At 44.0% G+C, this 16,426-nt stretch overlaps 2 protein-coding genes and 1 long non-coding RNA gene across 9 annotated transcripts in view; 1 reads left to right on the plus strand and 2 right to left on the minus strand.

Annotated features, from left to right (window-relative positions):
• Positions 1–726: 726 nt before the first annotated feature.
• Positions 727–2,731, minus strand: LOC113218719. The gene has a single exon (XM_026440125.1). It carries the CDS (start codon positions 2,687–2,689, stop codon positions 2,390–2,392), a length of 300 nt encoding a protein of 99 aa, XP_026295910.1. The 5' UTR covers positions 2,690–2,731; the 3' UTR covers positions 727–2,389.
• A 190-nt stretch (positions 2,732–2,921) lies between these two features.
• The window catches only part of LOC100578446 (pituitary homeobox x), a 31,452-nt gene continuing 17,947 nt past the window's right edge, over positions 2,922–16,426 (minus strand). For all 7 annotated transcript variants that reach the window (XM_016911966.2, XM_026440121.1, XM_006562658.3 and 4 more), the window contains one exon: positions 2,922–3,745. In XM_016911966.2, the coding sequence (XP_016767455.1) occupies positions 2,948–3,745 (798 nt within the window). In that variant the 3' untranslated portion in view covers positions 2,922–2,947. The remainder of the gene's footprint in view (positions 3,746–16,426) is intronic.
• Positions 5,654–10,035, plus strand: LOC113218720. The gene is made up of 2 exons (XR_003304522.1): positions 5,654–8,830; positions 8,900–10,035. It is a non-coding gene; the product is annotated as an uncharacterized LOC113218720 (long non-coding RNA).

Genomic DNA, 16,426 nt, shown 5'->3' on the forward strand with positions numbered 1-16,426 from the left:
AGTGGAATACGTATTCCAGCCTCTTCTAAAATTAACTCTACGAATTATTTTATTTATTATTATACAAATTTCAAAAATTCGAGCCAATTTTATTTCGCATCGATAGGGAGGAGGAAAAAAAAAAAAAGAAAAGAGAGAAGAAATTATTTTAAAAATGTATTAAAAATTATTCCATTCTCCCAACTTTTGCGTCAAAATATGATCAAATTTCTCGTATGTAAGAGAACGTAGTAGCAGAAAGCGAGGCAGAGGTGATGGTGAAGCAAGTGGTACGACTTCGCTTAGAGTAGAATTGATTTTTATTGTGACTAGATTACAAACGGGGCCTTACGGCGCTCAATATCGCCCAGTAGGAACGTTTACAACGTAGCGAGTGAAACGGCTGAAGAACGGAACGAGAAACATTCTTCCGCGGCCATTTGGAAAATCAATCACTCACCGCGGGGACTGGGATATGTGATTACGACGAACATTTGTACGACATTTGGATTCATACAAAATAGCGGTCGTTTCTTAAATCTAGCTTACGTCACTATTTGTTCTATAGCGTTTATGCCTGCATCATGACTTTCGAAGTTGATCGATTCACTTCGTCTCCCCTTCCTCCCTTCCTCCCTCCCCCTTTTCCATTTAAATTTTTAAATTTTCACATCTTATTATCGAACTGGTGATATGCCATTTTTTTTCAATTCTACAATTCTGTACGATTTATATTTTGTTTTTTTCTTTTTTTTTTTTTGTCTTTTTTTTTCCGTTTTAAAAAACACGACACCCTGTCCAAATTCCAATTTTTTTTTTTGTCGAACAATTTCGTACAATTTAACAATTTTATTATTAAACGCAGTGGTCGATGAAAAAAAATAACGACACGCGCAATCGTCACGCGCGATTGAAGACGTGATCGAACTTAATGAAGTTGTAAACGAGACGCGAAGAGGATGATGAATCGATGGACTCCAAAAGTTCAATTACACGTGCCCTGCAAGGATATCGAATACAGTTTTTTTTTTTTCATTTTTCTTCCTTTATAATTATTCAATATAATTATTAATAATATTTATAACGTATGCATAAGTCGATAAAGTGATTTTCTTTCCTCGTACACTGTACAAAGTACCACCGCACCGCGAGGAACGCCAGTAACGGTGGCCATTTTCATTTACATACAGCCTGTATGGTTTACATTTTTCTTTCGTTATTATTTATTTATTTATTTATTTATTTATTTTTTTGGTATTCTGTTGGGTAATGTTATTATTATCATCATTACAATATAACAATTCTAAAAGATATTTACGAATCGCGTAAAATCAGCGTCTACTATACATATATCTACAGGATAGTGAGTACATCTCAAAGATCCGCGCTGGATCTTTTCTTTTTTTTTTCTTTCTTTCTTTCTTTCCCCTTCATCAGTCATCCCATCATCTTTCCCTTCTCGTTTTGTTTCTCTAATTGAATTTATCTTTTATCCTCTTTTTTTCTTTTTCTTTTTTTCGTTTCTTCGAGAGTCTGTGAAAGACTGTTCGGCAACGAAATTCGAAATTCCCGTTGCCCGTTTGAATTCTGTTTCGAAACGCACGATGCATATTCTGTGACTCGACGAGGAATTAATCGCGGTTAAAGATAAACTTTTTTTTAACGACGATACGAAAGCTCGTTGCTCCGATAAATCATTACTTACTTTTTCTTCCATCGAGAAAAACGATAATCGAAAATATTGCACTTTGGCTCGAGTATTTGTCAAATAATTCCCTCGCATTTTCGATAAAAAATGCGAGAAAGGAAAGGAGAGAAAAATAAAAGAATTCCTCAATTCTCAACCAATTTCTTAGGAAACTTAAGAATCCTTTCTACGAGATCGTTCTCTGCGATTCCGTTCCATTTTACGGATGAAGCATGCACCTCGAAACATTAAATATTTTATATATAATATATATATATACCCATATATTCGATTCGATCGTTCGTGCATTTACAATCGTATGTACAATCTTTCATCCCATTCACCTGTTTTGCACCTGGGAAGAATACAATTAAATCCTGGCATTAAATAACCATTAAATCTGCGAAGAATCAGCGAAGGACAACGCGTAATTAAAAATCACGAGTTACGAATGACGTGAATCCTCGCGAAATCATCTCACGTGATTAAAAAAAACCGATTGGAAACGATTTTAAACGAGACGAAAGAAGACTGAAGAAAATACATATATGTATACATATATACACATGTATCGTAACCTCTAACACACATCGATACGTATATACGCGACAAAGAAGGGAAAAGGGAATAATGCTCGACGAGGGCCTCGAAGAGAAAAGTATCCCAGGCAAAGGAGAATTACTTGCGAGGACGAGGCTGGCGTCGCGGCAACGGCCGCTGTTCTCAGTTCTCGTCCCGCGGCAGGGAGAGGGTTTGCGAGCCGGAAGCGATGGACGGGGTGGTCCAACAGTCGAGCAACGAGGGCCAGTAACCGGTGGCGGTGGTCGCGTGTTGCCAGTAACTGGCCAACCCCGTGCCCCCCCCGGGAGCGGCACCGGATCCACCGATCCCTATCCCGACGCCGACGCCTATGCCGCCGGACGCGGCGATCACCCGCTCGCCGCTGATCCCTCCCGCCTCGATCGCGCCCCTCCCGTCCTCCTCGATCTTCTGGTCCGCCGTGCTCCCGTCCTCGTCGTACATCAGATAGGGTGGGTGCGAGGTGGTCGACGAAGGGGTCGACGACAAGGTCGGCGAGGCGGCGGACCTAGGCCTGGGTCACTCTTGCGCCCTCAACTGATTGTCGCTCTGCTGGCCGCCGGACACTGCGCTGCCCGCCGCTCCCACTTGCGCCACCACCTGGCCTCCGCCACCCAACGAGCTCCCGGAACCAGCCAGGGAGCCGCCCGAATTCCCCGTTACAGCGTGGTGATGGGGGCTAGACGTAGCCCCCGCTTCGCCTCAGACCTGGGCCCTGGCCGTCGCGTTCACGTGGGCCTCCGCGCTGCTCGGCGAGTGAGGGTTCCCCTCGCCGGCCGTCGTCAGCGCGTATTGGCACGCCGACAGGGGGCCGCCGCCCACGGACGGGGCCCTCGACCCGACGGGGCTGCCCGCCGCCGACACCGGGGTGCTGTCCATGCCGAACGAGTTCCCGCTCAGGCTGTAACCGCTGCTGTGCTGCCTCGCCTTCAGCCGCAGGGAGGCGATGCTGCTCGAGGTCATCACGGTGCAGCTCTCAGGGGCCGCCGCTGTCCTGTGGTGCGGCGTGTACACGGACGGCCCGTAAGGGTGGTGAGGCGCGGCTGGTGCCGCGTAAGGACACGCGGCCCCCGTCGCCGCGACCGGCGAACCGGCCACCCCCAGCCCGGAACCCATCCCGGGCAGCATGGAGGTGGCCGCCTGGCCGACCGACACGGACATCCCGCCCATGTGGTTCCCGGCGACGGACGTCGCCGCTGCGTTGAAACAGTTCACGGGGCTGACCTGGGTGTGGTGGTGGTGGTGCGACGCCGTCGGGACCACCGAGCCCAGGGTGTTCACCCAGGGGAAGCTTTTGCTGCTCAGCGGCGAGGGCACCTTGGCCGCCCAATTGTTGTACGGGCTGTACGAGCTGTAGAGGGCGTCCGGGTCTGCGAACGGCTGGCCGATGAAGCTGTTCAAACTGGCGCCGAAACCGGGCTTGAAGTCCACCGTGTCCGCGGCGGTGTTCGCGTTGCGCGTCTGCTTCCGCCACTTCGCCCGCCTATTTTTGAACCATACCTGAAACAGGAATCGTATCGTCGTTCATGCTTCTCGATCGTGGAATTATTTGTTTATTTCAATCGTGGTAAATATTCTAGGATTACAGAAATCGGTATCTCGGATGGAGAAGAACCGCGACGAATCGGAAAATATTTCTAAATACAACAATTAAGTAAGAATCTTATCTTATCTTATCGCTGGCGAAACAATTATACGTCTTGAAAAGGCAATTGCACCGTGTCCGAAAAATTCTCCTATCTAAACCGCGCCTACCCATCGAATACCTCTTTGCTTAATCGTGCTTCAACGTCGTTCCCCGCTTCTCCAAACTAATCTACGAAGCGATCTCTATACCGCCTACGAAAAAATCCCTCCTCTTTCTTCTCCCTTTACACTCTTCTTTCGTCGTCGACGAATTTCATCGTCGGTCTCATCGAGACGAAGAAGCTTTCTCTTTTTTCTTTCTCCCCCTCTTTCCCCCTTTTCGACCAGATTTCTACTTCCACGGCCCAGGTATTCGGCCGTGTGTATTACTCGCGTGGAAAAACGGGGCAAAGCGTTAGGTTTCCACTCGGCCGAGTCTCGAGACAAATGGCAAGAAAACCCCGGCGAGCTCCTCCATCCTGAAATATGATGGCGTTAATTCAAGGCGGCCCTCTCCCGCGTTCGATACCGCGCCAAGGGTGAGGGAGGGCGAGTCGCTCGTCAGCCGTTTCCACCCTCTTCCCATTCGCCCTTCAACCTCCGCGCCATCCCTTCCTTCTCCCCCTCTGTTGCTTTTTCCACGACGCCCACGACCGGCTTGGCCCCGACAATTATACGGCTGGTTGCACGCCGGATACACGTAACTGTAAGGGAAATCGGCGCTGGGACCGATGGAACATCGAGGGGAAGGTGTTCGGGCGAGGAGAAAAGAAGGAGGGAAGAAGGAAAAGGATGGAGGATCCTCGGCAAGATGGATGGGCCCCGCGATCGCGCCGTGGAAACGCTAAGAGGCGCGACGAGTCATTGAAAGAGGGGAAGAAGAGCGGCTAATGAAGAATAATGCCCTCCCTTTTGCCGATTATTCTCGAAAACCGCGCTTCTCTTATATCGCGCCGTTGTGACGCGTGGATGAATTACAGGTTTTAACGGGGATCTTTGTCCCACTTTGCTTCCAAGGAATTAGAACCCGGATCTATAACCGAGGACAAGTAATTTTGTAACGAGTTTTCAATTGGAAAAGTTCCTATTTTTCTTTCAAAAATACATCAACCGAAGTTAATCATACGGTTAGAATTTCATCACAAAATTCATCGTCATTGTCCATTGTTCTCTCGAATCGTGAAGCGGCACGAAAATAGTCGACAACAATCTCGAGAGGAGGATCGAATTTCAAAGACGATACGATGTTTCTCTCCCCCTATGAATTTCACGAAAAGAATGAAAATATATATATATATATATTTCCCCTCGTACGAGGAAACTTTCCTCCATTCCCGAGGAAGGAACATCATTGGATTCCACGAAGCGACCCCCGTAGGCACGACACGGGGCGACGGTAAGCCAAAAGAGGGGGAGTAAACTCGATAGGACAGAACGGGCGGCCGAAAGATGCCGTGGCTCGAGAATCAATAAACTCTCTCTCGAGGAAGGCGCGCGCGAGTCGTTTCGTATACACACAAGGCCGCGCCCATAAACTTTAACGGGAATCCGCAAGCTGAATCCGAGGCGACGCTCGAAGGCCGCGGCTCGATCAACGAACTTTCCGAACGATCGGACGGCACAGGTCCTTGGATTAGCCAATTTTCGAGCGACGATCTTGACCGGCGTCAAGCCGCGATGGCGGCGGCCATTTGTATCGCGAAACCGCGAAGGAGGGGGGAGGGGAAGAGGAGGGAAAAGATTCGAAGATTCGAATCGATCGAGAAGTTGCATCGAAAAGAAAAGATTGAAACGAAAATTTTTCTTAGATTAATAAGAAATGATTGAAATTTGTTTCGATTGAGAAAAAAATTTATTTCAAGGAACGCATCCAATTATGGTTCGCTCGTTTCACTCGCGATTGATCGCCCGATTTCGATTTTTGCCTAATGGAAGTTTTCTGGGACGGCGAGATTGGTAGCGGAACGATAAATCGAATCCAATGTTTTCCACTCGACAACCGCTTGAACAATGGCCCCCGTCACGTCATCCGAGCAATAAAACCTCATCAAATCACGACCCCTCGCCCGACCGCGTAAGCTTCCGTGCACGGCTCAATCTACGAAAGCTTATATAAATGTAATGAGACCGTGACCGGGGGCCAGCTCATCAATCAAGCCCCCCCCCCCCCACCAGCGGGGGCTTGTCTAGCTTCTCCGCTCCTCCCTCCACACCCCTTCGTCGTCTTTTCCGTATACCGTCCCGGAATTATATAGACACCCCCGAAAACGCTGCCCCATACGGGGTAATCCCACGACTTAGCAACGGCCACTGAACAATCGGATAAGCGCGATTCGTTTCGTACGAGGTGGCCACGCTGTTTTCCCCTTTTTCCTCTTTTTTCTTTTTTTTTTTTTGCTTCGATACGTCAATCTTCCGCCTGTTTGAGGATACAGGTGGATCAATCGCGTTTAAAAGATGTATGCCTCCGTGTTCGTTGGAATGACGATGTTGGAAATTTGCGATCTTCTTCTTTAAGATGGAAATGCGTTGAACTAACTGTGTTGAGGATTCGATTAAAAATTGAACAAGTATGGAAAGATTAAAAAAATGAGACACGATATAAAGATTATGTTACATCGTATGGATATAAGTCAAATGAAATATATTTTTCATTATACTTTTACTATTCGCTTCTCGTTACACATCTTGAAACGTAAAGGAGTGAATTGTAAAAAGAACTCCTTTGTCTGACCAGTACCTTCTCATTCTACTTCTCGCGTAAAAACAAAAGTCATGGAAGAAAAGAACGTACACGATCATAACATTGTAAATATACCTCTTAATAGATTAAAAGAAACATCATACGAATATTTTCCAAATATTATCCTGATCCCTCTACTTACTCTTCATCAAACGATAAATTTTTCTTGCTATACTGCCCTAAAACTATCCTTCACACCTATCATCCAATTCCACTGAAACGAACAAGTTTCCCTGTCAAACTGGAATCGAATCGAAAGAATCCTTCCAGTTCTAAAAAAAAATGAAATACGTCGTGGCAAATACATCGATCGTGCATTCCATTCACGAACACATCTCCTCGAGATACCCAGCAGAAGAACAACATGGTGCATAATTCGCGATCAACGAATCGCTTTGTACCTCCTATCGCGATAAACAATCCCTCTCGTTCGAGGGGGCCACATATGCACGCGCCATGTGCGCTTTCGCACAAACACACACACACACACGCACACATGTACACACAACGTAGGAAGGAATCGAGCGTAGCCGAGGCGCGTCTCGCCGGCCGAGCAATTCGATTCGTAAGACGGGAGACGTCGAGAAGGACGAGGAGGCGAAAGAGGGACGGCTGTGGAGAAGGGAGAGAAGGTCGACGGTTGCAGGGTGGAGACGGCGACGGTGGTGGAGGGAAGGAGGAGGAACGAGGGAGCGAGCGCGTAGGGATGTCGGGGGGAGGGGAACGGCGGAGGAAAACGCGGAGGTGGAGGTGGAGGAGGATAATATTGATCCCCTCGTAGCCCCGCCCCTCCTTGCCCAGCCGACGCCATCATTATATTATCCACCATCCCTCCGTCCATCCGACATATGCGCACACCTACGACCTCGAAATCCACGGGACCCCTTGGTCCATCCACGCATCGCTCTTCCAAGACGCTATCTATTTATTCCTCTCACCGAGAGAAAAAAAACTGCGTCCGTATATTGCATATTCGGTATAATATGGAACAACAGGAGGCGAGCATATAGCATATTTTCGTAGAGAGAAAACGAGAGAGAGTCGAGATGATGAGAAATCGAGAGGGATAAGGGATAACGAGTTTGAAGGATATCTTGTTGTATAGATCGGTGTATCAATATGAAATCTTTGGCGAATATACATATATATATCTTACGATCGAGAGAGTGAAAAGTAAAAGGCAAACGTCTGAAAGAGTTGCGTTGGAAAATGGAAATCAATTCCTTGGATAAACACTTTCGACTATTTCACGTAGTTGAAGCAGTTTCTCGGAAGAGTTTTATTCTCTCCAATATATATTCGCGTGAAAAAAGAAAAAAAGAAGAAAAAAATAGGTGAATATTCGTTTTTTATCAAGTAGTGGTTGGAGGTAGGGAGGTTTAGAGGAGGTAAGGTTATTTCTTGGCGGGCGAAAAATGTCTGAAGACGGTACTTCGTTAAAAATAAATTCCACGAAACCTGGTCGGATATCCGGCAGCTTCGGGAGGATTTCGAGACCGTGAAAATCTGTCTGGATACCTTTCCTCGCTCGCAGACACTTTTTCATCATTGTTCCAAGACGAGATCATTTCTCCAGACAATTTGGGCAAATGTTTGCTCGATTGTTTTTACATTTCATTTTATGAAAAAGCTAGGTTATGTTTAACAATTTCCTCGAACGAGAAACATTAAACGAGAATCAATGCCGCAAACATTTTTCGTTAGATCGTCGACTCGACGGATTAATCTTTTCTCCCATTTTCAAATTTCTACGTTTCATACAATCGCTCTCCCTGTTCCCTCCCATATTTTCGCTATTTCTTTTCTCCTCGCAGGCAGTCTCAGTTTGCAACAGTACCGTCTCCATAAATCTCACTATAACGGCGAGATGGATCAGCCAGAATCGCCACGTCCTACGCAGAGGGAGCCAGTTCTTGTGCTCGTGTCGCGAGTGTGTGTACACGCTTGGTCGCGCACGCGCGCGTATATCCACATGGATCGCTATGAATATGCGACTGCGTGAGGAGAAATAGCATTGTCGGGACTGGATACAGAGGAAAATCGCCTTTGGTCATGGTCCAATTTCGTAATCGTGCGAGAAATCTTATTGCCAAGTGTGAGAGAAAATTTGTTGCTCGCGTCCATGTTCGTGTTACGTATTGATTGTTGGAGGTTATGTTTAGTTAACAGAATGAATTTATTCGCAGAGTAAAACGAGAAGGACGCGCAGGCAAATGGTAAGATTTAAGTATTTTTTAAAGCTCGAGAGAAAGGTGAGAATTTCTTAAAAATTGATCGGATTTCAGTGTATCCGTCGTGGAAAATTGCGCGACAGAGGTGGAAGTTTCAAAATCGTAGGGACAACGAGACAACTTTCACGGTGGCTGGATCGTAGCCAAGACGACGAAACAATTTTCTGGGAGACAACATCGTAGTAGCATCTGCTTTAGCGAACAGTTTGAAAGCATTTTCACGTAATTGAGAATAGTCGAAGCTATCGAGAATACCGAAATCGTAATTGGAATCTTGCAAAATTGTTACTGAAATTTTGACATTTGCAATTAAATGATTAAAGTATACTTTAACTTTGATAAATTGTTTACTTGTTTGAATAGATAAATTTTGAAACTATGAAAGAGAAATGTTCGAAATTCAAATTTTTCCATCTTTCATTGATTTCAATTTCTGTACGAAATTAGAGAAAAGAAAAGAAACGCCATATTCTCGATTAAATATCTAAAAATTATCACGTTTAACGATATGACTTTAAAAGTTACAATATGAAATTAAAAATTGACCAGTTTGTCCTATTATACAACGAAATTATTATTCCTTTTTCCGATTTTATCCGAAACAAGTTAAAAATCTAGAATAGCAAAACTTCTTAAATAGATTTCTCGTTGCTGGAATGAAGAATATTTAACCTATAAAATGGAGTTACGTAATTACGCAACAAAAATTTCAATTAAACAAAATAAAGAAAGTTGATCGATTAAACGAAATGGTTTTATTATCATTTCAAAAATTCCGCGATCATTATCAATCCTACGTGCCATAAAGAAACAGTAAAAAAGGAATTTATAAGTGATACGGAATTAAAATATATACACGCCAAAATATTTCTCCATTTAAATTTCCAGGGAATAAGACAAAGAGAAAAGAATGAAAGAAAAAAAAATAAAAACAATAAAATCTGATATTTAGTCGCATAAGAGATAAGAAATTACAATATCATTAAACGCGTCATTATTTCAGCAAACGATGATTACCATTCCTCTTTACGCAATTCTTTAAAATTCCACGCGATAAAATATTCTTCTCCTCCATTATACTAATACTTCTGCTGCGAAACAAGTAGGAAACAAATTTTCAATTTCATCGCATTCCATCGCAATTTTTACGATTCCACGATTTCGGAAAAACGGATATGAAAAAAAAAAAAGGAGAAAAGAATTAAACTAACTACAGGAACTGGACGAATTCTTGACGGCCGATGGAGAAAAGGGGGTGGAAAAAAAAAAGAAGAGAAAAAAAAAAGAAAAGAAAAGAAAAAAAAAAGGCAAAACGACGGAAGCGAGTATTATCGTTTGTATTAAAGTGGCCCGGAGGGCAACACTGAACGATACAAACGGCATATGAGGCAGAGTACGACACGGAATGGGAAGGCCGACCAGCCTCCTCTCTCGGTGTGTGAGCAGTTTTATGGATTTTTTTTATCGTTGTGGTAGTGGACTGTACAGCTGCAGCCAGTGGGATTCGGATATTCAATGTTGGCGTACCTGTATGGATATTAAATTAACACCCGTAAGCCGCGAGTATTAACAACTTTGCAAAAGATTATACGAGATTATGAGCTCAAGCGGAACACGTGATTTTTAATGCCGTGTCCCGGCTAGCTCTCGTGCCTCCTCCATTCCTTTGTAATTTATAAATAGTTACGGCTCATTGCGTTGCACCTGTTATCGATTCGCGTCGAATTCAATGCGCCCTCCTCTCTCTCTCTCTCTCTTTTTTTTCCCCTCTCAATCCTCCGCGTCCTTTTTTCCTTCTTTTTTTTTCCCCCTTGCCTCTCCTTGCCTTCCTTTTTTTCTTTCTCGTTTTCGCCTTTTCCAACGTACCCCTTCCCAGGGACTGTTCCGTTAATGCAATTCGAATTGCTACGTAGCCTTTCGACGAAAAGGTTTACGAGGAATTTTTTTTTCCTTCTCAAATTTTGCAAGCACGATCATCGAAGATATCTTAATTTTTCGATCGAATTCCTCTTGTGAATGCATTCGTGAAATTGTAATTCGCAGAAGATGGAAAAATTGAAACGAAAAATTGAACGAATCATTGTTAAGTTTTATCGAAAGAAAAAAAAAATATACGCGCTATTTTCAACTTTGTCCGTCGAGAAAGATTAGAAAAGTATTGGAAATTATTCCATGGAATGGTAATTAGATTCATCGAATCGATGTCTCGCGAGATAAGCGTACAATTGATTAAAATTCAAGAATTTTTCTTCGACATCTTTCCTGTCTTTTATCGTCTCCATTGTACATTCTTCGCTATTTATATCTCTCCCTGCTTTCTCCTTTTAAAAAAATACTACTAAAAAGATATCAATACAGTATTAATATTCTCATTAATTACAATTCAGCCCGATCGAACAGGCAAATATTGTAACAACTTGAAGATCTTTGTATCAACCGAAGGTATCAATATCATAATCATAATAATTGTCCAACGTTATTATCCATGTACCGTCCATCGGATAAAATCCATATCAAGAAATCGTGCAAATTTAATCGCTCCTCCTCCATCGTGTGTGGCCAACGTTCGTTTTAATATCGGCCGATATCCCGGTGAAAATAAATCCGCGGGAAATTCGATACGTTACTTAGGGACCGCAATTCATCGTAAAAGGTTAATATTCGCGGTTGGTAATCCGGCAACGGAATATCGCGGATCACGCGTGCCGGCCTTCCACGTTTTCCAGCCCTGTCCGCAATGGTATTAACTTGGCGCGCGATTTACAGCGTACCTGTGTCGCGCGATCGATTCGCCAAATCTCCGATACACGCTCCCCAATCATACACGCTCATCAAAATGTATACGAATGTTGAATCTCCGATGAGAGCAAGCGATGAGTCTAGTTCCTTCTTACGTTACGAGAGAAAGTTTAGGTTAGGGAGATTTAGGTTAGAAGATAAGCGCGGGAAATACGAATGTCGTGGAATCAAAGGGTAATAAATTATCGCGATTCAACAATGTGTCTTTCTCAGTTATCGAGTAACGCTTGTTATTTCAGATTTTGAAAACACGAATGTTCAAGCCGACAAGACGTTGATTTACCTCTGTCTAAACACGAATCGGTTAAATGCGATCATCTGTAGCGGAATCGTGTAAGTTGTCGTTTCGCGGCATTTATGATGTCATTTTCGTCGTTTCTCGAATTATGCTCGATCATATATATATAATCATTTTATCGTACAAATTCGATTCGAACTCTCCGATATAAAATCTCTCTATTGGAAAAAAAAGAAGAAAAGAAAGAAGTTCGACGCGGCGGTGAAAAGCCAGAAGGAAGGAAGGATGGTTCCTGAATCAAACGAATCGCTCGAAAAGCTCGTCTTGCTTATCCCTAAATCCCGCCGTATCACCGTAACAGATATCCGCGCCATTACAGGCTCAATCACTGGCCCGTTAATCTGGAGATCTTTGGAGCTCGGCCGCGGCGAAGGTTTCATAACGGGGTGGGGAGGGGGGTGGTTGCGCGGCGGAATCGAGCATCCGCCGCGGCTCTGAAATCCCGAAGACAGACCGTTGATCCTTTGCGCACACGAGAACTTACGAGAGCTTTGGCAAGCTGCGGTGCTGGTTTTCGAAAACGCGTTTCCACCTAAACCCTCCTCTCCCTCCTCTCCCGCGCCGTATAACCGGAATTCACGCGAGCGAGAATACACACGACAATCCTGTACACATTCGACCAGAGAAAAGAGAGCGAGAATGGTCGAACGGACGAAGGTTGAGCTGTGTTCAATTGGGAGGAGTCGTCGGGCGAGGAGAAGGGAGGGAGAGGTTCGGATGCAAATCGGCCTACGGGAAGAGATATGCAAGCGGACGACCGCAGCGCAGTGCGGCAGAGGCAGCGTGTGCATTGGAATGCAACCGGCTGGTTGCAATGGCAAAGGTAATAATTGATATATAGCGATGGCATTGGCCGCTGACAGCCGCTAACCCGGCCGAATACGGATGACACCCGGTAATCCTCACTCTCATACCGGTTAGTGTCCACCTATATTCCGTGGCGTCCCATTTCCCATTCCCATGGCGTGTAAGCTCGCCCTCTCTATCTCTCTCTCTCTCTCGCTCACCCCTCCTCCACTATCCTCCCCTCTCTCTGCTTTACGCTTACGTACGCGTGTGCGTGTTTTCCACCTCGCTCCAACTCGTCCTGTTCCGTACGTCCTCTCCTCTCCTCTCCTCTTCTCTCCACCACGTGTCCCTCACCGACGACGACGACGGCGTCCGTTGCGGGGGTGGCGAAAGAGGGAAGGACTGATGGTGGACAGACGTGGGTGGGACAGGGACGGAGAGAATGCACCGAGCGTAGGGCGAGAGGAGGGGAGAGCGCTCGAAACACAGAGAGAGAGAGAGAGTGGTCGGCGGAGGAGGCTGCAGCGTAGAGAGAGAGTCCCGTGCAACGACGCCGCCACGCGGTGTGCGGTGCAACCATACTAATCCGTCGATGGATTTATGGTCTTAATCACCGGCGGATTATCTCGGACAGCCGCGCTCTGCTGCCACCGACCGAAACATACGCCTGCCTCTTTGCAGATAACTGTATACCTGTATACCTCTCTCCTCCCCTCTTACACGCCCCCTCCTCCCTCGCTTTCTTCGTTCTTTCCACCCTGTGTACGCGCCACCTTTGCCATCTTCCTTCTTACTTCGGGACTCGATACTTTCGATTCTGTCTTTCGTTCTCTTCCAGGGGGAGGAAAGAGGAGAGAGAGAAAGAGAGAGAGATTGGATGGCACGAGCACGACGACGAAAAATCGAATGGATAGAGGCAACGAGATTTCTTATTCATTGGTTTCCGCAAATTGATGCGGAGAGGCTGGCTTACGGTGGCGTGTTATCGGGGAACGGATATTTCGCGCCCGCGACTCTGTTGATTCCAGCGTGAAATATAAGAACGATACAGAGGGTGGATCGAAGAAAGATATACCGATGAAACGATTTCTATTTTTTTCTCTTTTCTTTTCCTTTCTTTTTTCCTTTATTCGAACGTGTCTATTCTTTCGTTGATTTGGAAGAAAGTAATCGCGTCATATTTTCCTCGAACTTGAGAATTTTTTCGAGGATAAAGACGATGTCATCGAAGTTGCAATTGAGTAATGATGTTTTTCTCTCCGTTTTTGGAAAGAAAGATCGAGATTTTCGGCCTTCGCGATTATTGGCTGTTGGCGCGCAACGAACGATCTCGACTCAGATCGCGAACCGCCATTCAGATATCGTTCGAAATTCCGCGGCAAATCCGCGGACAAAATAGATAAGCTTTCGCGCATTTATCGGCCAGCATTAAATGTTGGGTCGGGATTAATTAAGCGTAATGCCGCGGCTAGAATTGACTAAATGCGCCCGAATCGGCCCGCATAAATTCCGCCAATTCCGGAGGTTTGTGAAGTTTCTACTAGGGAAAGGGCATGCACAACGGCCACGGTTCAACGAGCCCGACAACCATCGTGGTTCGTGCCGTAGACACGATTTTACCCATCCGTGTTCCAGGGCGAAGTGACGGGAACATGGACGGTGTGCTTTGCCCACCCGTGACGAAAATTAAAATTCTCCAGGTTGATACGGGGAACAGAAATTGGCCATTGATTCGAATTGGAAAAGTAGCTAGTTAATCAATTAAAAGTCTCGAATAAAGTTAGTTAAAACGCTTATTAAATAACATTTATTCTATCACAGTTGATCCGCTGTACTTCAACGCAAGTAACTTCAATTAAGTAATTTTAGATCTTTATGATGATGATACAACGAATTATTTCTTTTACAGAATGTTTTTACAGAAGAGCAAGAAATTATTTCATTACTCCTATTTATTTTCTAATAATTATTTATTGATCCAACAATCTTACAATACTTCTTTGCAAATAAATTTCTAATTTTGCAAAAATTTCGAATTCTCTCGAGCGTGTAAATCAAAATTTAAGGAGAAAAGTTTTGGAGGGAGGAGGGGGAATGTTAAAATTCCAGGAATAGTCCAGGATGGTTGGGATCCACCAGTATTTTGGTGCATGGCGTATAGCAGCGTGGCGGGAATACCGTGCCATGCTCTGTGTGGTTCTATAAATCCAGAAGGGTTTACCGGCGCAAAGCTTCCCTTGTGAGCTGCGCAACCCCACGTGACCCCATACCTGCCCACTTCCATTCCCCGTTTCACTTCCGGTCCGATACCTATTTTCCACGTATTCCAAGCGTTCATTTCCGAAAGGTGTTGGTGAAACCACGAGGATTCCGGCAAAACCGAGAAACACGCACGTTCGATCCAATTATCCATTAATATCGATCAAACTTGGAAGGAGACTCTGATGTAATTGTTAAAGGAAGAATTTCGTGAGATTGTAAAAAAACGTATGAAATGTCAAATCGAACAATCATCGATGAACGATCTCGGATTTCGATCTCGGAATGTCGAGTTAACGAGAAAGTTTGGCCATTTAATTTATACGTTCATATAAGTGGACTCTGTTGAATATTATCATCAATATTTCAACTTTGCTTAATTCTGTTTTATAGAAAGTGTTATCTTGACCCGTGATCGTCGATATCTCATTTATGAGTCATCGAAATATATGAAAAATAGAATTTTATTAAGATTAGTGATATTGCTGTTTTTGTTGTCATTCTCGATAAGAATGATATCGTATTTAAATGAATTTGATTTATTTGATTATTAAAAAGAAAAATAAAGGATGTTTTATAAGTGTAAATGATAAAATTGCAGAAAATGTTGTTCTGTATCTTCTGTGTTATCTGGTTAATCTGAAACGCGTATCTAAACTGGATAACAGTTTTCAGTTACGTAAACCGTTTTCTCAATTAATATATCATTGCATTACTTGCTGTTGTTTAAAATATAAATTGCTGATATTTTAATAAATAAAAGAAACTTGAAATTTCTCGCAGCAATCCTGTTTTAACTATACGATAAAAATTCTTCGAGTATGATAATTATTTAATCATCATCTACTAAATGAATAATGCAAAAGAATTTTTATTTTAATAAATATCGTTATCTTATTATCATTAATTTCAAATTTCTTTTTATCTCGCGTGTCAAATATTTGAAACAATGAGAAAAATCGCGACCGCCTATTTCTCAAAAAAAAGAAAAAAAAAACATCGGACAAGAAAATGGCATTTTCTGGTGACGAGCCATGGCCTGCAGGCGTGAGACCTCGAGGTATCGAGCAGAAAGAGCATGAATTGTTGCCTTTGTAATCGATACTTGAACGCATCAATGCTTCCATTGTAACTTTCTGCTGCTACTTTGATCAACTCGATTCCAAGTCACCGTTGATTCGTGTTTCGAGCTCTGGCATAGATCTTCTCACACGTCCAAAAATACAATTTCACAACGCGGGAGAAACAATGCATCGAGATCGATTGATTTTCGCCAACCTCGGAGATCGTTATCCGAAATTAGACGTCTGTCGATAACGAGCGAAAGAAAAAAAAAGAAAAAAGAAACGCTGATAACGCTGATGCTTTGCTTTTCGAAAATAACAAAAAAATTTACAAAAAATCACCGATTATCTCTACACGATACCACGAATTGA

The sequence above is a fragment of the Apis mellifera genome, linkage group LG4 (genome assembly GCF_003254395.2).
Source record: "Apis mellifera strain DH4 linkage group LG4, Amel_HAv3.1, whole genome shotgun sequence".
NCBI lineage: Eukaryota > Metazoa > Arthropoda > Insecta > Hymenoptera > Apidae > Apis > Apis mellifera.